The 23,006-nt window shown below is 44.7% G+C and overlaps 1 protein-coding gene across 1 annotated transcript in view; it reads left to right on the top strand.

Annotated features, from left to right (window-relative positions):
• Nucleotides 1–22,805, top strand: part of LOC126199297 (venom carboxylesterase-6-like) — a 95,707-nt gene extending 72,902 nt beyond the window's left edge. The window contains exons 8-10 of the mRNA XM_049936122.1: nucleotides 7,910–8,042; nucleotides 13,739–13,868; nucleotides 22,458–22,805. Of these exons, the coding sequence (XP_049792079.1) occupies nucleotides 7,910–8,042; nucleotides 13,739–13,868; nucleotides 22,458–22,605 (411 nt within the window). The 3' untranslated portion in view covers nucleotides 22,606–22,805. The remainder of the gene's footprint in view (nucleotides 1–7,909; nucleotides 8,043–13,738; nucleotides 13,869–22,457) is intronic.
• Nucleotides 22,806–23,006: the final 201 nt, after the last annotated feature.

Genomic DNA, 23,006 nt, shown 5'->3' with positions numbered 1-23,006 from the left:
AAGAAAATAGGAGTCAGATCGCTTAAGATGCTGTCGGAAAGGCGCGCGATTAAAGAAGAGAAAGAAAAGACGAGCGTGCATTCTTATACAGAACAAAATACAGATGATAATGATACGCCGCTCTCATTGTACTGGGCGTACATATTCGCTGACTTGCAGCGCAGTTCATTGACTCAGTGGTTAAATTATATCTTTAAACCTTAATATTTCGATAGAAAAAGAAAATAGTATGTTATTACATCGCAGACATGGCACAATATTGTACCTGCAAAATCGTTCACAAATAAGGAACACTGCACAGGTCTCCTTACTGCAAGCGTTCTATAGGGTGAACATTAATAAAACCGACAAACTGTAGGGGCAGATTGGGGGAAAAAGGTCCTATGAACATGCTGAAAATACTTCGTTACCGCGGTAGCACCATGTGCTGATGAATGACAGTTCCTCTGACCACGTGCCGCGTGTTCCTTGTGTGCTGCCGGCTGTGTGATTGACGCAGCGTACTGTGAGCAGCAGAATGATCCGTTATTCATATCGGGAACAAGCCGTCATGGTGACTGTGTACGCCCAAGCAGATGGAAACTATCGAGAGGCAGCATGTATACACCAAAACAAGAACACTCACAGTAAACAACCATATAACACAACATTTTAACCCCTTTTTGGTCCTTTGTGTGATCATGAGGCCTTTCAGTCAGACGAACGTGCGGGAGGCGATGGATTGTACCTACACCAGATTTGGAGGACCAGGTTCTACAGGATATTGAGACAATTCCCAGTACAAACTCCAGGCAAGTGGCCTGTCAACATGGCGAAAGCCAAAGTACAATTGTGTGCCCTGCTTGACAACTGCTACTATCCCTGTCACTTTGAACAACTGTTGTGACGTGGATGCGAAGCAGCTCTGTACTGTTTTCTGGGACGAATTTTTGTCGTTGCACGCACACCGTCCATTTCCGGAGACATGTTCAAAAGACGTCTTTTCTTCCATTCCCACTCAGGAATCCATCCCTGCACTTTGTCGGTTTTATTGATCTTCACTCTGTATAGTTTTATGGCTGTGGCGGAGAGTATAACACAACACTTCCCTGCGAAACATCATCCACTTGCTGAAAACTATTTGACAACACGTCGCCAACTCGGTACGCAAAAAAGCGTTTTGGTAACAAGCACCAAAAGAATATGGGTAGGTAACCACGGAAGTCCCAATGAGGAATCTGTGCTAGAATACTACACCTCCAAGTAGTATCATAAGTCTTATTGACGTCAAAAAAAAAATCCCTGTACAATGCTGCCTGTGTAGAAAAGTGCCGGCACCGGTGGCCGAGCGGTTCTAGGCGCTTCAGTCCGGAACCGCGCGACTGCTACGGTCGCAGGTTCGAATCCAGCCTCGGGCATGGATGTGTGTGTGATGTCCTTAGGTTAATTAGGTTTAAGTAATTCTATGTTCTAGGGGACTGATGTCCTCATATGTTAAGTCCCATAATGCTCAGAGCCATTTGAACCATTTTGTAGAAGAGTCTCCTGGATAGCCGCCGCTAACAGGATCAGGTTGCCGACAGTCGATCGAAACCTCTTGAATCCACTCTGAGAGTGGCTAATCAGCTGTCTGATCTCCAGACCAGATGACGGTTGACCATACACTCCATGTTCTTTCCTATACTTAGAAAAATCAGTAGTGTTTGGAAATGTCCCTAGCAAGACGAAACAAGCCCCAACAAAGGGGCAGTCGGTGCAAACGATGTGACATAGCCGGCCACTGTAGCCGAGAGGGTCTAGGCGCTTCAGTCCTGAACCGCGCTGCTGCTACGGTCGCTGGTTCGAATCCTGCCTGGGGCATGGATGTGTGTGATGTCCTTAGGTTAGTTACGTTTACGTAGTTCTAAGTCTAGGGGACTGATGACCTCAGATGTTAAGTCCCATAGTGCTTAGAGCCATTTACACCATTTTGATGTGACATAGGAGAAAGTGTACAAAAATTAAAAAGTGTCAGTAAGTGATGACAAATTGGTACTAACTGATCGATATACCCTACTGACTTCCAAAATATCTTAATAGCAAACACACAGAACAAATGCTTTTGGATTGGTACCCAAAATGATTATTACACTGTTGTTTAATCATCTCTTACGCCGCAAGGGGTAGCGGCGCGGTCTGAAGCGCCTTGTCACGGTCCGTGCGGCTCCCCCGTCGTATATTCAAGTCCTCCCTCGGGCATGGGTGTGTGTGTTGTTTATAGCGTAAGTTAGTTTAAGTAAGATTAAGTAGTGTGTAGGCTTAGGGGCCGATGACCTAAGCAGTTTGGTCCCATAAGACCTTACCACAAATTTCCAAATTTTTCATATCTTACAATAGCTGTGGAACAAAAATAATATTAAAATCAATGTCCTCGTTCAGTCACAGTTGTTGATGCTTTCAGTTCAAAGATTAGTTCAATGAAGTTATCCACGTACCATGTTAGCTGCACAAAGAAAAGGTTTTGTACCATCCTCACGAGTTGCATAGTGTGTTGGGCTTTTTAATAGGAAACCTCTTTCTCAACAATCTTTTGTCCGCGGTACATCGCTCTGCACAGCCTTCTGGGTTAAGGAGTTACAAGTGACCCTAAATTCTCTGAGGAGCTCCATAGAGCTCTTTGTGCTTCAAATCGTGAACGAAACAGTGAGGCTTTTGTACACTGCACAGTGTGTTAACATGTCTTGAAGGCTTAAGAGTATTTCAGGTTTAACCTGTACCCTTATTGTCACTTTACAGCAAGGACTGTCAGCACGAGACGTTGCCAGCTAAATTGACGTACACTACATCGCCATCATCCGAGCAGTCAGCTTCAATCGTAAGACATAAACCACAAAGATCTGCCTAGTAATGGTCGCCAGCTGTGTACACCGGCCTCTACCCTGACGAGATTGCGGCAGACGTACTCATTGCCATTTTGGAGGCAACGGGGAGAACTATGCAGACACAGACAGCAGGTGCTCTCCTCTACACCACCTATTTTGTTTCTAGGCGTCCACTTCTAACAACATTACAAACCCTACAGCACAGTAGTGAACAAAGAGGGTGGACAAGGGAACTCTTGGAAGAGGACCTGAGTCAGTGGCGTTGAATTCTCTTCACCGGCATGTGCAGAATTTGTCCGATACCTTATGGTCGTTATAGAACAGTGTAGAGGAGGCCACGAACCAGTGTACGTCTTAGGCATGCTATCGCACCAGTTCAACAACGATGTGAGTCAGACAGGTTTTGGGCTGATGCCGTGTACAAACGTTGCACTCCTCTCACAGCTATCAAGGGAAATGTGCATATGGTATCCGGTCATATTGTAAAATAACTGTCACTGAATAAATCTGATGTTTCGGCCACAGCTGCGGTGGCCTTCCTCTGGGTCTACTGAGCCACCACACTCAGAAAATTGTTAGGTCAACTGACTACGGCTATGGAAGCCTATGTGGCTGACGGCTGTGCAGTATCGGTGCAGAATACTAGAATCTGTTGTCCAGCCCTACAGTCAACATTTCGGCGATGGGTTTCTTTCAAGACGATAATGGACCAGCACACGCCATTCCGAGGTTGAGAACACCTTCCTCCAGTAGACTGGAATCAACTGAATATAATGGTTTGTGGTATCTGCTATCATGAACCTGACTGAACATACTTCTGAAAAGTTGAAATTTGGAGTGCGTGGTCACAGTAGCCCTCCTCTCACAATGAATGATCTCATGACGACCGCTGCCATAGAGTGGGACAGCAACATCATGGCCACCTTGAGGACATCATACCAATGGGGACGGGAGGAGGGGACGGGGGTGGGGGAAGGAATATTCCAGTGCTCAGGGTGTGTCTAAATGGTACTGAATGTTACCCAGCAGCAGATCATAGATTACTTTTATAAGTATATTGGTGTTTTGCTTTTATGTCACAGTATTTTTTAAGACATAAGTTAATTCTTTCACGGTCATTCTTGTCTAGTGGGTAGAGGACTAGGTTCCTGCCCTGAAGGTCCCAGGTTCAATCCCAAACAGGGGTGGGAATTCCCCTCAATCCAGTCCCTCTGAAATGACCCAGAGCCAACTCAGCCTGCTATCAAATGAGTACCAGGGATTTTTCCTAGGGATACAAGGTGAGCGGGCGATAGGGTCGCTATTCTACTTGTGCCACAGTGAAGAAAAGCTGCACTCTACCTGCACTCTGGTCAATAACCCAATCACGAACTACTACCAAGGACTTTACATTTCTTTTGTTACGGCGTAGAATAGTAAGGGTTAGAAATTAGAAAAAATTATTATAACTGATTCACAAAGCTACAGACAAACTCAAGTCATGTCAGAGACAGAGGTGGAAACGGGAAGCGAGTCATTATGTCGCAAGTGGGTCATGTCGACGACACTGTCTGCCGAGTGCGGAATAAGCATTCAGCAGAAAATAGGACGGAAAACCAAAGGAAGAGAGACAAGCATGTTCGTTAGCCTGTAATGCATGTTGCAAAAAACTGTATCCGTTTTAAAAGCCTGTTAAGTGAATGTAGCAGAATAAGGAGGACACATTCAGTCATTACAAGCCATGCTTTTCGTCATAGCCTCAAGCTAGCACACCGTCTTCAGGCCACGAGTGGCCTACCGGGACTATCCGACCGCCGTGTCATCTTCAAAGGAGGATGCGGATAGGAGGGGCGTGGGGTCAGCACACCGCTCTCCCGGTCGTTATGACGGTATTCTTGACCGAAGCCGCTACTATTCGGTCAAGTAGCTCCTCAATTGGCATCACGAGGCTGAGTGCACCCCAAAAATGGCAACAGCGCATGGTGGCTGGATGGTCACCCATCCAAGTGCCGGCCACGCCCAACAGCGCTTAACTTCGGTGATCTCACGGGAACCGGTGTATCCACTGCGGCCTCAAGCTAGCTCCCTTTAAATTCTCCAGCTCTCCAGCTCTTGTCATGAGTCGATCACTGAGACTGATGGCATTCACAGCAACAGCATTTGATTCCATGATTTCGATACTGAAGTGAATCTAGATTCCATCAAGTGAATCTAGATGCTCCAGCACAGTCTGTGAACTAGCCAGAGATGTACTCAAGATGATGGTCTTCACCGGATGATATTCATGCTGCTCGCCGTCTACCATCTTCTGATGGAGAAGCTGACAGTCTTCCGACAACACCACATCACAGAATGCTGCAGGTACTAGACTTCAATTCGGAAGCCAGCAACAAGGCCTCTTGGGGTCCTCATCAAAGAGTGCTGCAGGTACCGGACTTCAGTGGACTGTAGAGGAAAGGTGCCTATTATGCGATAGTTCCCTAATATGAGACACCCCAACTGTGCTCATGTTAGGAGTTGCACTCTGGTGGAGAGTTTCTTAAACACGTCTATTGCGTGTCAGACGACGTCACAGCGTGTAGGACGCCATAGTTGAGCCGCACACAGTACGTAGAGGTTGATACAAAATTTCTTGTGTTTGGAGTTTTTGCGACATCGGTGTTGAGACAATATTTCAGCTTAAAGGTGAGTGGATATTACTGTACTCATTTGTTGTTGTGATTTGTAATGGTATTACCTATAATTATTGGCAATTAGGTTCATTTTCCAACGAACGTTGTTAGCAAGTGCGTTATTCTTTGTGTAAGATGGCGAAATTCCTAATATGCGATAGTATGGGGATCCAAATACGCGACAGTGTCGCATATTACGACACCTATCGCATATTGGGGGAACTCGTTCTCTCACGATTTTTTATATGTAATTTACGCAATCCTATCATGAGATAACAATATTTCATCATTTTTGTAGTAAAATTTTGGCAACTGCGTTTATTTTAATTCGATTAAATTATCATAAACAGGGATTACTTTGACTAGTCTTATGATCAGAAATTGGAATGTTTTCTGGAACCTGATGGACGGTGCACCTGCAGGATCAATATCAGCTTGTCATCCAAGTGGTTGGATACAAACTCACATTTTTACTCAGTGGTTTGGTCATTTTGTGAGTCATGTAAAGCCATCTTCAAATGACCCTGTCATTTTGATCCTTGATGGGCATTATTCCCCCACAAAGAATCTCGATGTGTTAGATAAAGCACGTTAAAACAATGTTCATATTGTGTGCTTGCCACCTCACTCAACGCATAAAATGCAGCCACTTGACGTCGGATTTAAGGGGCCTTTGAAAACCTACAATGCCCAAGAGATAGAAACGTGGTTGGGAAGTAACCCAGGTCGTGTTATCACCCCATTATCAATAGCCAAGTTATTTGGGGCAGCTTACAACCGAGCAGCAACAATGGAAGCATCTGTGAATGCCTTCAGAAAAACAGGTCTCATCCCATGCAACAGAAACATCTTTAGGGAACATGAATTTTCAATTCATCGCCATGCTAACACTCTTCAAGAAAGAGGTGCCAAAAACGAAAATGGAACTACTGATGGTGATGGTCAAGCTGTCAGCCCAGCAGACATCAGACCTCTACCACACATCGCAAAACCACCTGGAGTTAGTCAAATAGGTCAAACATCGCGTTCGTGCTCTGCTGCGTTACTAACTTCAACTCCTTATGTGAAGCAACTGCAAGAATCTAAACAGAAGAAATCAGAGGCTGAAGCTAGGAAAGCAGCGAGAAAGTTATTTGGGGAGAAGAGTGGAAAATCTTCCAATCGGAGACCTAAAGCAGAAGAATCGTCTAGTGACTCGGCATCCGATGTCCATCTTGATGACGGTGGGGATTCAGACAGCAGTGATGACGATGACGCGGTGTGTCTGTTCTGTACTGGGCGCTTTTCTGAAGGCAAACACGGGGAGGAATGGGCACAGTGCTCGGAATGTTATCGCTGGGCTCATGAAGATTGCGGTGTCACAGAAGACAATTTTGTTTGCCCCGGCTGTCGTAAATATACACCTAAGTAGTGTGAAATGAGTGAAGGATAACAGAAATGAATGAACATGTAAAAATTGTATATTCATATGTCATTATTATGTAATAAAATAATTAAAGCAAAATATTATTACTGTCTCATATTAGGAAACCTTGATCTCATCTCTACGAAATGCCTTGTTTGTGAAGATTTAATAACTACTCTGAAAGATTGTTTATTACTGCAAATACGATAATTGTACGATAAAATTAAATGATGCAAGATCTTATTACCATCATAAAAAATACAATTGCACTTACTTTTAGGTCTTTCAAATGGGTTTACAAAAGTGTGTCTCATATTAGGCACCTTTCCTCTACGTTCCTGTTCAACGCTCAGATGCCTTTGGGTGTTGAAATCTACCAGGGGTAGGGAGGAGATCAACTGACCCTACGACTATCGACATCAAGTACATCGCAGATGATCATCAAGCGTCATCGTAGAACTCGGAGTGGGACTAAGCACACTCTGCAGCCTGCTCGAGAACCACTTCGCGCTGGGCAGCCGCCGACCCTCTCGCCGGCAACCGCCTGAGTCACAGGCATCACCTCCTGGTTGTCCAAACGCTGAGCTGACTCGACGGACGTCAGCTAGTAGCCAAAAAGTATGTGAACTAGGACCGGCCGAGGCTGCTACAGAAGAACGACGACTTATAAACATTGTGAATAAATAACTGAACTCTAACAGTGTTTTACTGGCATCGTTGACGCTTCACAGGTTCCCAATAGCTTTCGTGACTTCAAGCACAGGTGCCTCCGTCCAACCCTCTGTTCTTTTTAAGTTAATTCTTTCATTCTCTGCCCCCCTTGAATCTCAGCCCACAAACGTTCATAAAAATGCAGGCGGTGAAAACTTCTTTTTGATAAGTTTAGACCTTGTATACTATACCATATGAATTATTCGGTTATTATCTAACAGGAAATGAGCAAGCAGTTTCTGCTGTCTCTCTCGTGGCCTAACTATTTAGATTTGTGAAGTAATTTCTTTTGTATGTTCCAGATGTGTACCGACATATACTGGGGGGAGCCAGCTGATGCCACCGTGAGGGCGGCATCCAACCATACCGACGCTGGGCCTATCTACTACCACCTGTTCGATTACCGAGGACCGGAGATAGGCAACGGCACGTACGGTATGTCTGTTACACAACAACTAACAACGAACAAGACGATTCAAAATGACACTGTTCCCCTTCAACCCCTTCTCCTCTGTCATTAAGCACCTGCTCTCACTCTTTAGCCTTTGATTAAAAAGATTAAAAAATGCTTTGACAAGGATAAAAACTATTGTTTGATGAGTTGTTTAGCATGTGGTATTGAAATTGTAAGGATGGTGGAGCTGTGATTAAGCTAAAGGACCCTGGTCGAGAAACTTCTGAGTCGAAAGTCATAAGCGGAATCGTTCTGATAATTATGACAGTGGAATACATGAGCTGGTCGTGTTTTTGCTAAAATTTTAGGATAGGAAACTCTCAGAGGTGGGCTGCAAAATGCATGCATTCGTCCAGTAGAAGACACGTGTGTCACACTGTCCAGGATGGTTGGTTGGTTGGTTGGTTTGGGGGGAGGGGACCAAACAGCAAGGTCATCGGTCCCATCGGATTAGTGAAGGATGGGGAAGGAAGTCGGCTGTGCCCTTTCAGAGGAACCATCCCGGCATTTGTCTGAAGCGAATCAGGGAAATTACGGAAAACCTAAATCAGGATGGTCGGTCGCGGATTTGGCCGTCGTCCTCCCGAATGCGAGTCCAGTGTGCTAACCACTGTCGAGGATGAACAAGTACTCATAGTTCTTAAGGTGTCCATTTTAGAGCACATGTTTAATAGACACTTTTTTCTCGTTTTGGTCCACACTACTTACTACCTCTGAAATTTGCTTATCCTACAATCTCTCAGTAAAGGAGATGTGTTTTCCAGTATCGAGGATGAGCAAGTGCTCATAGCTCGTAAGGTATCCATTTTAGGGCCCAAGTTTACTAGACTTTTTTTCTTGTTTTGGTGCACACTGACACTTTTGAAAGTTCCCTATCTCGTAATATTAGTAACAACAGACCGATCCGTGTATTCCACTGTGAAACATACCAGAAAGTTTTTCGCTTATAACTTTCGACCCCGTTGTTTCCACCACAGCCCCTTACCTCCAACTGATACATTTACCCTTATCTATCATCCCTGAAAGTCTGTAATGTCAGCACGAAATCACCTTGTAGACAACATTGGAGAGGAAGTGCTATGAGGAAAGATGTGGGATGAATATTGTGAAGGGCCAAGAAACGGAATATACTTGAAATAAGTGGTTGTAGATCCGTCATAAGTTGCAATGAGAAGTATCTCTTTTTATTTCTTGATGACGACTAGTTTCTGACACTTGTGTCCGTTTTCAAACCATTCATACCCTAGGTGTGACAAGTACAGACGATGTCATATGTACAAAAACTGCCCCTGCAGTGATGATCAAAGTGGCATTATGGTAGACTCAAAAACAGTAAACAGATCACACCAATGTTGTGCCGGGGGGGGGGGGGGGGGTGGAAGGGGGAAAGGGGGGGAGGTGTACGATAAAAACACATCGGTATCGCATTGTTCTCGTCTCAAGGATATCAGTTACGGCGCTTCTGCTGTTTCTATGTGCTCTGCCGAAGCGGGTTGCAGGTCGCATCATCTGTCGTATTGTATTTCATATCATCTCGATGTGAACTGCTCCATACGGTTATTTTCGTTGACATTTTATTTCAGAATTTTCCGTAAATTTTTGGCATTTCCTAAACATAATTTTGCATAAAATTCCACTTGGGGCCGATCCGCACAGTAACCCTGGTTTCGGTGTGGAGCAGCGGTGGGGTGGGTGGGTGGACTGCTGTGGCCTGTTGTGGGGTTGTGAACCACTGAGGGCTACAGCGGGACGAAGCATCTCCATCGTTTCTAGGTCCCCGGTTCAATACATACATACAAACTGTAACCGCAAAAATTATTTCTTTACTCGAGAAGGATGGTGTAGCTTATGCTTAAAGTCATCCTATTGGATCTTTTTTGGGTTGTGGCAGGCGAACATCAGCTGTTTACAAATTATTATTACTGCTTACCAGCTTTTTTTTTTTTTTTTTTTTTTTTTTTTTTTTTTTTTTTTTTTTTTTTTTTTTGCCGGTAGGATTGGTGATTCTGTTATATCAGGTGGTTTGCAATTGTGGTGTATATGTTTTCAGTTTGCAGTGCTTTATGTGTTCAGAGTAATTATTCTAAAATTTATGTTCGTTTTCACACATACGCTAAATGACCGTTATGGTGGTTAAACCGACGTATGTCTGTTTCACTGAATTTAGTTGAAGTTGTGCAGAGTGTATCTAATTTTGCTTTCCAGTGTCAGCACGAACCATCTCGTGGATCTATAGAAAGTTTCTCTCTTCATCTCATATACTCGTAAAACTTATCTGGTTAATCCTGTAACTGAGGAAAGAGTGTACAGTGCTCATCACTTTCTGCACGAGACACATATAGCTCATTCACATGCATTCAGCGTCTTCGTAATAGCAAAAGCCACAATCTAGCATTCATCTTTAGTCACAGAGGCGTCCTGACACCCATCACGCCCCTTGAGTTTAAAATATTTTCTAGCGCCCTTAATAGAACCTAACTGCCAAAAACTGACGTAGATCAGTCGCACGAGTGATCAAACTGTCGTACGATGTTATCGGGCGACTTCTGGCGACGGTTTCTGGTATTCGTTGTCGGTACCACTATGAACGCGAAAGAAGTTTTGGGGCGGAGAGGGGGGGGGGGGGTTTCAACATTTGTGTGTCTCTACTTCTTGCAATCTCGCTGTAAAACAAAGTTGCGTTGGGTGTACTTATAATTCGATACAGGACGAGCTGAGCTCTAACTATACAAAATAATTTACCAGGCAGAATGACAGACAAGAAAAGAAAAGTGACCTAGGAGACATAAGGAACCCCAGACTTTTCGACAGACGTAATGAAAGACAACTCACCTCACCTGGTCAAAAATGTAAAATGAACCTAATAAACGAGAGGAAAAAGCACAGCACTATTCACCTACAGCATTTATGTACTCTACCGCCAATGACTCGTTGACGACAAGCACGAGATACAAGATATCTTTTGGTGGCACCGCACGCCATAAAAAATGAACTTTTCAGGGCTTTCTGCATCCGAGTTCGGTTTCACCCATACCCACATTGAATCTGAATTCAGTACTGGAGCCGCCGGAGTGGCCGAGCGGTTCTAGACGCTTCAGTCTGGAACCGCGCGACCGCTACGGTCGCAGGTTCGAATCCTGCCTCGGGCATGGATGTGTGTGATGTCCTTAGGTTAGTTAGGTTTAAGTAGTTCTAAGCTCTAGGGGACTGATGACCTCAGATGTTAAGTCCCATAGTGCTCAGAGCCATTTCAGTACTGGACGTCATTAGACGCTGTTTCGTACATGCCCCTGCAAATCACCTCCAGCCGACGGAAATACATATAGTTTCAAAGGCAAGTGCAAAACACTCAAATGACTTAATCTTTAAAAGGTGAGAATAAATTAAATGTGAGTGGTGCTTGAGGCTCAAGTTACTTTTGTGCCTGAGTAACATGAGAAAAGTGTACAGCAACGCCTGATGTCAGAAGCACGTTGGGCACCATGCTTACGGAATAGGTAATGATACAGCACCAGACTCCCTCGTGAGACATGTAACTATCCTTGTTGATTTGTTCTACTCATCCATTCCATTTTCGTGTGTATTCGGTTTTTATTCCAGCGAGTGTATTATGATTTTCACCTATTCACTAGAAATCCTGTTCTCACTATATCTAACTTCAACCTATTCCTCGCTCCTCTTTAAATGTTTAACCTACCTACATGATTAAGGAATCGAACATCTAACATTCCGACCCAAAGAATATCAGATTTGTTTTTCCTGGTGACATAATACAACCGAAACGGCATAATATGCCAAAATATTTGGTACCAACTTCCGATTTGAAATTCCGTAATTGATCACGTTGCCTTCAGTTTTCAGTAGAGCCCATTCTGTTCGTCCATCATGAGCTACTCAAAATGCAATTTTCCCAATAACGTCCACATCTACATCCATACTCCGCATTGCACCTTATGGCGTGTGGTGGAAGGAGCTTCTGAACCCATTCTCATTTCCTTCCATCTTGTTGCATTCGCAGTAGGCGCGTAGTAGTGACTGTCGCTAAACCTCCGTATGAGCTCCAATTTATCTGATTTTCTTGTCGTGGTTATTTCGCGAAACGTTTATAGGAGGAAGTATGAGTAATATGTTACACTGTTCTTAATGGAACACGCTATCAGAATGTTTCAACAGGAAAACGCTCCATGATGCAAAACTCCTCTCTTGTAACATCTGCCGCCGGCGTGTGCTGAGCATCTCTGACAATGGGGCTTCGCCTATTCGTCATCACCGATTTCGTCCCAGTTTGTAGTATGCTAGCTTTTGGCCACGACTTCGTCCTCGTGGATATCGAACTCGCATGACTTTTGAAAAATCCTGAATGTTATTATCGGTGAGAAAAACGGATGTAAAAAAAATCGTGGTCAAGCTGCCAAAAGAGCGCAACGGAGATTTTTGGTGTCAACTCGACAAACTTATCAACGATTATATTTACACTGATTCAAGAATGTATATGGGTAACTGGATTAAACTGTTAACATTATAATAACAATTATTCTTATTATTGTTATTGTGATAAAACGTTCAAAATACTACTTTTTACGAACTCTATGATTTCTAACCTGGTTTATTTAGTATAGTTTTATAAAACTTCCGCTGTCCCGATTTTTTTTTCTTCCAATATAATGAAATGATCCGTACACGAAACTGAGTCCATCCACATCCAGAAAAAATTTTGCCAATTTTACTCATTTTCACGGACAACTTACACTTGACCAATTATGGCAAAACTGTTTTCACTAAAAAGCGTCTAAAGGTTCCTAAGACAGCTTTCCTGCGTTTCCTATGGAGCCCGCCGGTGTAGTCGAGCGGTTCTAGGCGTTACAGTCTGGAACGGCGCGACCGCTACGGTCGCAGGTTCGAATCCTGCCTCGGGCATGGGTGTGTGTGATGCCCTTTAGTTCGGTTTAAGTAGTTCTAAGTCTAGGGGACTGATGACCTCAGAAGTTAAGTCCCATAGTGCTCAGACCCATTTGAACCATCTTCTATGGATTCCGATTTCCCCGTACTGACACAGATAAAAAAAACACACTGTATGCGTAGATAACACGGCCTGTAGGTGGCGTATCAAGATGAGACACGGGCCAGATTTTAAGATAGAATTCCAACAATGCAACTATGAAAACCACATCCAATTCGTGCAGTAGTTTCTGCGTAATTCGCTTAGAAACACAAGGACATACAGACAGACAGACATACAAACAAAAATTCTAAAAATAATTGTTTAGCTTCTTTTACTGTTATAAAGATCCCTCGAATTAAGTGTCTCCTATGTACAGACATGGGCCAGATACATTTGTATTAATGTAAGGATATAGATAATACGTCAGTTGTTGATCGACTCAAAAGTATATGATATTAAAGTTTAATGTCCGGGTCATTGATGTCATTAGAGACAGCGATATACTCCAGTTAGAGAGGCATGAGTCGTTGAAACTAGTTTTGACTTTAACAGATCTGTCTCAGTAGCCGCCGTAGCGGTTCAGACAGTGACGTAAAACCTGGTCAGGATGCCGAAACATAGTTTCTATGTTTACTTTCCTCTGAAAAGCCGAAATCGTATACACTTCATAATAGTTTATTTTTAAATTTAATTTTGGTGTAAGATTAAACCACAGCCAGACATTCTGTTATGTAGGCACACGCCACGCCTCTCAAAGCAGCATGGTCTTCTACTCGCCTATTGATGGCGTGCCGGACCCGAACACAACGTTTGGTCAGTTGAGACTGACCATGCTACGGCTGTGGAGCAACTTCATTAAGAACGGGTAAGTAGTGAACCAGTGCTATGTTTTTTTATACTACAACAGCTAATGTAGTTATTTCCTTTCTTCTTTTTCTACCATCGCATCAGTATCTCTCGGCCCTTGTAGTATAAAGAGCCCATAGGCAATAGATAAATCTGTTGAGGCACATGGAGCGACTAAAAAAGAAGACAATGGCCAGGTGATCTAAAACCACAACTACACTCCTGGAAATGGAAAAAAGAACACATTGACACCGGTGTGTCAGACCCACCATACTTGCTCCGGACACTGCGAGAGGGCTGTACAAGCAATGATCACACGCACGGCACAGCGGACACACCAGGAACCGCGGTGTTGGCCGTCGAATGGCGCTAGCTGCGCAGCATTTGGGCACCGCCGCCGTCAGTGTCAGCCAGTTTGCCGTGGCATACGGAGCTCCATCGCAGTCTTTAACACTGGTAGCATGCCGCGACAGCGTGGACGTGAACCGTATGTGCAGTTGACGGACTTTGAGCGAGGGCGTATAGTGGGCATGCGGGAGGCCGAGTGGACGTACCGCCGAATTGCTCAACACGTGGGGCGTGAGGTCTCCACAGTACATCGATGTTGTCGCCAGTGGTCGGCGGAAGGTGCACGTGCCCGTCGACCTGGGACCGGACCGCAGCGACGCACGGATGCACGCCAAGACCGTAGGATCCTACGCAGTGCCGTAGGGGACCGCACCGCCACTTCCCAGCAAATTAGGGACACTGTTGCTCCTGGGGTATCGGCGAGGACCATTCGCAACCGTCTCCATGAAGCTGGGCTACGGTCCCGCACACCGTTAGGCCGTCTTCCGCTCACGCCCCAACATCGTGCAGCCCGCCTCCAGTGGTGTCGCGACAGGCGTGAATGGAGGGACGAATGGAGACGTGTCGTCTTCAGCGATGAGAGTCGCTTCTGCCTTGGTGCCAATGATGGTCGTATGCGTGTTTGGCGCCGTGCAGGTGAGCGCCACAATCAGGACTGCATACGACCGAGGCACACAGGGCCAACACCCGGCATCATGATGTGGGGAGCGATCTCCTACACTGGCCGTACACCACTGGTGATCGTCGAGGGGACACTGAATAGTGCACGATACATCCAAACCGTCATCGAACCCATCGTTCTACCATTCCTAGACCGGCAAGGGAACTTGCTGTTCCAACAGGACAATGCACGTCCGCATGTATCCCGTGCCACCCAACGTGCTCTAGAAGGTGTAAGTCAACTACCCTGGCCAGCAAGATCTCCGGATCTGTCCCCCATTGAGCATGTTTGGGACTGGATGAAGCGTCGTCTCACGCGGTCTGCACGTCCAGCACGAACGCTGGTCCAACTGAGGCGCCAGGTGGAAATGGCATGGCAAGCCGTTCCACAGGACTACATCCAGCATCTCTACGATCGTCTCCATGGCAGAATAGCAGCCTGCATTGCTGCGAAAGGTGGATATACACTGTACTAGTGCCGACATTGTGCATGCTCTGTTGCCTGTGTCTATGTGCCTGTGGTTCTGTCAGTGTGATCATGTGATGTATCTGACCCCAGGAATGTGTCAATAAAGTTTCCCCTTCCTGGGACAATGAATTCACGGTGTTCTTATTTCAATTTCCAGGAGTGTAGTTCGCAATTGGCTGGCAGCACAGTTCGCATATAGCACAACTCTGAAATGAAAAACTGCAATTGCCGTGTGCGAACTTCGAGTAGAGGAAGTATTGTTTGTTGCACATGAGCATCTTTCGGTTACACCCGGCATGTGACTATAGATTCAAGTTCAGAGGAAGATATGGATCACAGTTATTACACATGAATGAGAAAACGAAAATTCTGGATTCATCTATACATCCAAAGAAACTTAAACTGAAGATTGCATGTATCATACAAGGAACTGTAACAGAGTCGTCATTCATATCTTTTTATACGAGGGAGGATCGGAAAGAAACACACAATAACTTTTATCTTCTCAGGTATTTCAGCTGGAATACTGAAATTTCATGTCGATATAGTTTGAAGTCTGCGGCTATAGAAGGTATTTTGTTTTCATGTGCAGCTTTAGTGAGAGAAGCCTGAACTACGAAGTAAACATGGCATTCCTGTGCAGCTTTAGCGAGAGAAGCCTGAACTACGAAGCAAACATGGCGCGCATGTTACTGTCGTGAACTGGTGAAGAGCAGTGAAGTGTAGTTCCATATTTGTTGGCCAAAAGTCATAAACCGCGTGAAATTGACAGGGACATGCTTGGTGTGTATGAGGACGACTCTATGGAGCGTAGCAATGTCACCAGGTGGTGTGCAATCCTCCGAGAGGCCCTGTGAGCCACTAAGATTCGCCACGCTCCGGGCGGCCAGCAACAGCTGCAACCTCGCAGGATGTCGGAGCAATTGAGGCAGCAATTTTGAACGACCTTATCGCAGCAGTGCAACATTTCCTATGGTACGGTGTACGGCAATGTTCATGACAGGTTGAAATATCGTAAAGTTAGTGCCTGCCAGGTGCCTACGAACCCAACACACAACCACAAGAGCCAGCGAATGATGACAATCTGGGTTCACTTGACGCGTTATGCTGCAAAAGGGCATGACTTTCTGGAAGGAATCTTCACTGTTGAAGGGTGGTGGGCATGCCACTACATCCCCCAAACCAAGCAGGCCCTTATGGAGTGGAAACATACCGGTTACCCAATACGAAAAAAATTCACAGTTACTCAATTTGCTAGGAAGGTGGTTGCGACAGTGTTCTGGGACATGTATGGTCTGTTACTGATGGACTTTGCTGATACAGGACCACTGTGAATTCTGCAGCCTACATTAAAACTTTGGTTGAGTTCCGCCGTACCCTTCGTGGCAAACGCCACAACAGTAATGTTGACAGTGTCAGACTTCTTCTTGAGAACACTAGCACCCATGCTGCTGCTCCTGTTCGAGAGAAAATCGCCATATTTGGGTAGAGGTGTTTCACCATCCACCATACACTCCGGACCTTGCACCGTCGGACTTTCATCTGTGTCGTCCCATGAGGAAATTACTGACCGGCAAACGCTTTGGGATAGATCTGGAAGTGAAATCAACAGTCTTTTAGATGGATATACTCCAATCAAACGGACTTTTACGAACGGAGCATATTGAAACTGGTACCACAATAGGAGAAACGTGTTGAGAACGTTGGTGACTATATAGAAAAGTAGGTACATGATGTGAGTTCATTTGTGATTTTTTTTTTTTTTTACCTATGAAACTTTTTGGTAAGAAATTTGCTAAGCGTTGCTTTCCGATCTTCCCTCATAGAACGACTGATCAGTGCTGTAGTGATTTCGCGTAGTTGATTTCTTCCGCCATAGCACAGATAATATGCCGGCACACTACATACATTATACAGGCCACATGAAATTCTATTCCCTCTTCATACCACGTTTTCTCTGTCTAACCCTACTGCAGTAAGTTGTCTGGGAGCTCATAGGTGTATGAAATGGGATATTTTTCCGTTTCCTGTACAAAACTATGATAACTTGCTCGTTCACCTTCGAATGAAACCAATACAGAGCTGTGTTCGAGGAAACGACGCAACTGAGATCGCTTGGCAAACGCGGGCGCCGAGTCGCTGGCAACTTTGCAGTCGCGCCGTCTGCGGAGCCCTGTTTTAACAACATAGTAGCAACTTTATTAGGAATGAGTAAGTGGAGAACACTTGCTGTATTTGATGCACTGTAACGAGGACCGGTTTAAGGAGCAAGGGGCACAAGCTGCCGCTTAGGGTGCCAAGCCGAGATTTCTATACAGTACATATCATAATTGGTAGCGTCCGGTTGGGGATCGAAGCTGAGAGGGGAGCCAGGGCCGCCCAAGTGCTAGATCTGTGTACAGTGCGTATCACAATTTGTAGCGAAAACTGACACGAGTGAAAGCGTACGGCGCCAAATAATAAGCCGCTTGTGCGGAACAATGTTCTCGAACTGAATACAACAGTTAACGTAGTTTTTGCAATCTGTTACCAACTCGGACGCCAGCAGTTTTCATTTCAGTCGCTCCAGTGTGCGAGGGGCCTTAGACCACACACGATATCGCCTACAATCGGACGCCCGCTTTGATCCCCACGCGCTAGTCATTTACCAATCAATTTCGAACGTCACTGCCGTTGAATTCTGCTGTGGTAAATGAGCTGCTATGTTTACCAGCAGCAGCAGTTAATCTCTATGTGCCCATAAATGCTTGCAAAAATATAAGGAAATAAAAAAATTAACATTGCAACTTATTAAACTTGTTGTGAAACGGTTTTCTCGGAAACTGCAAGGTATGTCAGAGAATATATTACATTTTTCATTGACGTCAGGTATTCCCGTCTGTATCTCACGAATATAAAATCGTTACTATCTTTTTTAACTTGTCAGTCTTGTAGTTTAATTTCAAGTAAGTACACAGTTGGTTTTGCGATCTCGATACTGGTATGTCTACAGAAATGCTACCAAATATAGCACTACTGACTTCCACACTCTTGTAAATTGTGTGAAGGAGATTATAATGATATGAAATGACAAGGGGCTGCAGAACAGCTGTAGAATAGCTGAGACTTAAACGTTTAACTTAAAATGACCACCTAATAATACGGCACCTCATTCTGTATGCTTTAACACTGCGTGTAGTTGTTTCATAAATAAATCAAAATCACAAGATAGGGCCCTGTGTATACCACTACTGCTATCAACTTCCCATGAATTGTACTTCTGCAACACAAGTAAATGATAATCAATGCAAAATCTGAAGGTGTCATTGTTTTTATATTTGTATTTCTTCGTAACATACGCAGCAGAGGTAAATGCTGATCCATGAAAAGTCTAAAGGTGTAATTGTTTTTATGTTTGTATTTCTTCTTAATTCAAGTGGAAACTCCGGCTTCAACTTCATATTTCAGAATGGTTTGTACTCCCTGAAAAACTATGGAGTATAATGTAAAGTACCTACTCTCTGTGAGCATAGCGAAATCAAAGAAGACTACACCGTCACCCTTAAGAACTAGACAAATGAAATGCAGCTAGGAGACCTATCGCCATAGATGGCCGATTTGTCGAATCAGATTCATCGGGGAATTAAGAGTGTTCAGCGATCAATCGCAGCAATCTGCGGACAGAGCGACCTAAAAACGGTCAACAATGCTAAGAAAAGGTGGCGTTCTCCAACCACGAAGTTACCCCTTACTTTTCTATCAGCAGAATACCAAAAATTAGAAGGCATTTAATTTAGGCCATGCAGAAACTTCTCGGGAACAGAACGGTCAACATAAGCGTTAGCTGTAGTACGTTATTCCTTTCTTTTTCTTATTCTTCTATTATATCATTAAAGCATCTTCATGTATTGCAAAATGTCGCTACAATAGAGGCAATACATGTTCCTAATGCTTATATGGTTACTACAGTTTTCAATCGACGCAAGCAGCTTTATTTCTCATAATAGATGCGCTCAGATGAAGGAAGTCAGGCGTTAAGAGAAGTCATAATTTACTCTGAACGCTTGATGGTATTTAAACGAAAATTCTCTTTATTCTGGGAACAACGTAAAGTAGCTACACAGCGTTAATAATATGGAAATAAATCATTGAGGATAATCAAACCAAAGTAACTAAACTATCGTGTCTTTCTGTTCGCGAAATGTCTTTATTTTAGAATTTTTGTGCGCCTCGTATTTACAACGATTCTCTTACAGTATACTCCTCGTTACCTATTTAATTTAATTCGTATTTTCAATTTTTCCTAGCCCGCTGTGGAATATTTCTTTTCTCAATGCATCACACAAGTAATACTAAAGAATATGCAACTGTCACATTACAAACTGGAGTCCGAAAAGAGAAATCTAACTGTCATACTGCTATTACAATTCATACATACTATCAAATGCCAAAGTTTGCAGCATCAAGAGTGAACAGAGAAGGGTGTATGATTTTAACAGATAAATGAGTCGTTAGTGAATATGAACCGAGCAAACTTCGCAAAAAAATTCTGGAAGCTATTGACAAACGCAGTTAACTGTTTTCTTTGCCGTAATATCAATAATATGGATCCTTACTTTTTATGAACGTTCTACCTAAAATAACTAAAACTTGAGATCTAACCACCCTTGTCAGAATGCAAAACACGGTCTGGAAGCATTCCTTCCGTAAGCGACTGTAACAGCTTTAAAAGGCTTCTAATTCTGCAGTAACTTCAGTGGAATGCATAAAGAGAACTAACTTGTTGCAATGATTGCTCCTCATATGTCTCCTCTAGTTTATTGTTAATGAGTCACAGGTACTAAATGACTCTCCTCACTCGTCGAGAGCTGTGGGGGAAAAAAAACAGGGCTCCTCTCCCCCTGATTACAATGACTGTGGGTAGTGCTTTGAGGTTGTCATGTTTGGTGATTCTTTTGACAACACAGAATTTCTCGTCTCTTTCCATGTACAAGGAATTCATTCAAAACCCTGCAGCACTGAAATCAGGCAAGCGGTGTTTTCACATAGGAGTTAGACGATCCATGAAAAGAAATTCACAGTGTTTCCTGACTGATTTTCCGATCATTCTGATTTCGCGACACTCCGATTGGCACTTACCTCTACAGCTGGGAAATTATTAGAGGGCAGACAGGGGAGCAATTGCTGGATTTGAGTTTCGGGCGTCAGTTACGCTAATTTTCATTCTCTTTCATATTTTAGTGAAAGCTTTGAATGAGAGAAGTTTCTATGAAGGAATAAGCGGTGTGAAAAATGACTTACAAACCAAATTGATACTTTCTGGCAAACTCAAGAAATGGTTGTTAATATAGTGCACAGATATAGTGGCCTACCACCCCGTCCTACAAACCAACGCACAGTATTCCCCTTGATGCGAGCAGGGCAGATTCACGTATAGTTCATTGCGTCAGGTCTCCAGATGAAGTGTACGATCTTCCAATAATAGGTTAATCACGCAATGTACACTCCTGGAAATGGAAAAAAGAACACATTGACACCGGTGTGTCAGACCCACCATACTTGCTCCGGACACTGCGAGAGGGCTGTACAAGCAATGATCACACGCACGGCACAGCGGACACACCAGGAACCGCGGTGTTGGCCGTCGAATGGCGCTAGCTGCGCAGCATTTGTGCACCGCCGCCGTCAGTGTCAGCCAGTTTGCCGTGGCATACGGAGCTCCATCGCAGTCTTTAACACTGCTAGCATGCCGCGACAGCGTGGACGTGAACCGTATGTGCAGTTGACGGACTTTGAGCGAGGGCGTATAGTGGGCATGCGGGAGGCCGGGTGGACGTACCGCCGAATTGCTCAACACGTGGGGCGTGAGGTCTCCACAGTACATCGATGTTGTCGCCAGTGGTCGGCGGAAGGTGCACGTGCCCGTCGACCTGGGACCGGACCGCAGCGACGCACGGATGCACGCCAAGACCGTAGGATCCTACGCAGTGCCGTAGGGGACCGCACCGCCACTTCCCAGCAAATTAGGGACACTGTTGCTCCTGGGGTATCGGCTAGGACCATTCGCAACCGTCTCCATGAAGCTGGGCTACGGTCCCGCACACCGTTAGGCCGTCTTCCGCTCACGCCCCAACATCGTGCAGCCCGCCTCCAATGGTGTCGCGACAGGCGTGAATGGAGGGACGAATGGAGACGTGTCGTCTTCAGCGATGAGAGTCGCTTCTGCCTTGGTGCCAATGATGGTCGTATGCGTGTTTGGCGCCGTGCAGGTGAGCGCCACAATCAGGACTGCATACGACCGAGGCACACAGGGCCAACACCCGGCATCATGGTGTGGGGAGCGATCTCCTACACTGGCCGTGCACCACTGGTGATCGTCGAGGGGACACTGAATAGTGCACGGTACATCCAAACCGTCATCGAACCCATCGTTCTACCATTCCTAGACCGGCAAGGGAACTTGCTGTTCCAACAGGACAATGCACGTCCGCATGTATCCCGTGCCACCCAACGTGCTCTAGAAGGTGTAAGTCAACTACCCTGGCCAGCAAGATCTCCGGATCTGTCCCCCATTGAGCATGTTTGGGACTGGATGAAGCGTCGTCTCACGCGGTCTGCACGTCCAGCACGAACGCTGGTCCAACTGAGGCGCCAGGTGGAAATGGCATGGCAAGCCGTTCCACAGGACTACATCCAGCATCTCTACGATCGTCTCCATGGCAGAATAGCAGCCTGCATTGCTGCGAAAGGTGGATATACACTGTACTAGTGCCGACATTGTGCATGCTCTGTTGCCTGTGTCTATGTGCCTGTGGTTCTGTCAGTGTGATCATGTAATGTATCTGACCCCAGGAATGTGTCAATAAAGTTTCCCCTTCCTGGGACAATGAATTCACGGTGTTCTTATTTCAATTTCCAGGAGTGTATATTCCTCCATCACTATGCAGTCGCTACTCAACGATATACGACAAGTATGTAGAAGTAAATTTTCATTTCAGCAGGTGATCAGACTACAGCATAGAAATGGAAGTGCAGTTATTATACTACTGACACACAGCCAACTGCCACCACACACCTTCAGTAAATGTACATGTACCAGCCCCCACAACACCCTTGAGCTATAAATGATTGTGACCTTTGTTTCTTTTACAGAACACCATCCCCGGAGGGTGAGGAGTTTATCTGGGAGCCTTTTGATAACACAAACCTTTACTACGTGCACATCACAGACACAGTCAATCTGGAGCAAGCCGTGTTCAAGGAACGCATGGAATTCTGGCAACAGAATATCCCACTCTGAAGTTTAAGTAATTGCTGATAACTGCAATTGCTGTGCATGACTACATTTGCGCACTGTTGTTCACTCTATGTGTCTATCCTCACAATTTAGATAATGTACGAGCATTATTGATCTGTTAATTTGGACTTACGTACTTCATGAGAAGAAAGAGTCCTGTACTGATTTCATACCTCAAAACAGAATACCTTATTGAATAAAGAAAAGAAGTAGAAAATTTTTGTATTATCTTTCTGAGTAAAAACTACTGACACAATGTACATCTGAACCAGTCAGCTATAAAACAGAGATTACGGCATACTAGGTGTAAAACAAAGCATAGGCCTATAGCTAGAGAGATGCTCAATGAAACACGTTTAGCTGTCAAGAGAGTAATGCCTGAAGCTTTCAATGACGAGCGAAGC

Source organism: Schistocerca nitens, chromosome 8, assembly GCF_023898315.1.
Source record: "Schistocerca nitens isolate TAMUIC-IGC-003100 chromosome 8, iqSchNite1.1, whole genome shotgun sequence".
Lineage (NCBI taxonomy): Eukaryota > Metazoa > Arthropoda > Insecta > Orthoptera > Acrididae > Schistocerca > Schistocerca nitens.
The sequence above is the reverse complement of the archived record's forward strand: the minus strand, read 5'-3'. Positions and strand labels throughout refer to the sequence as shown.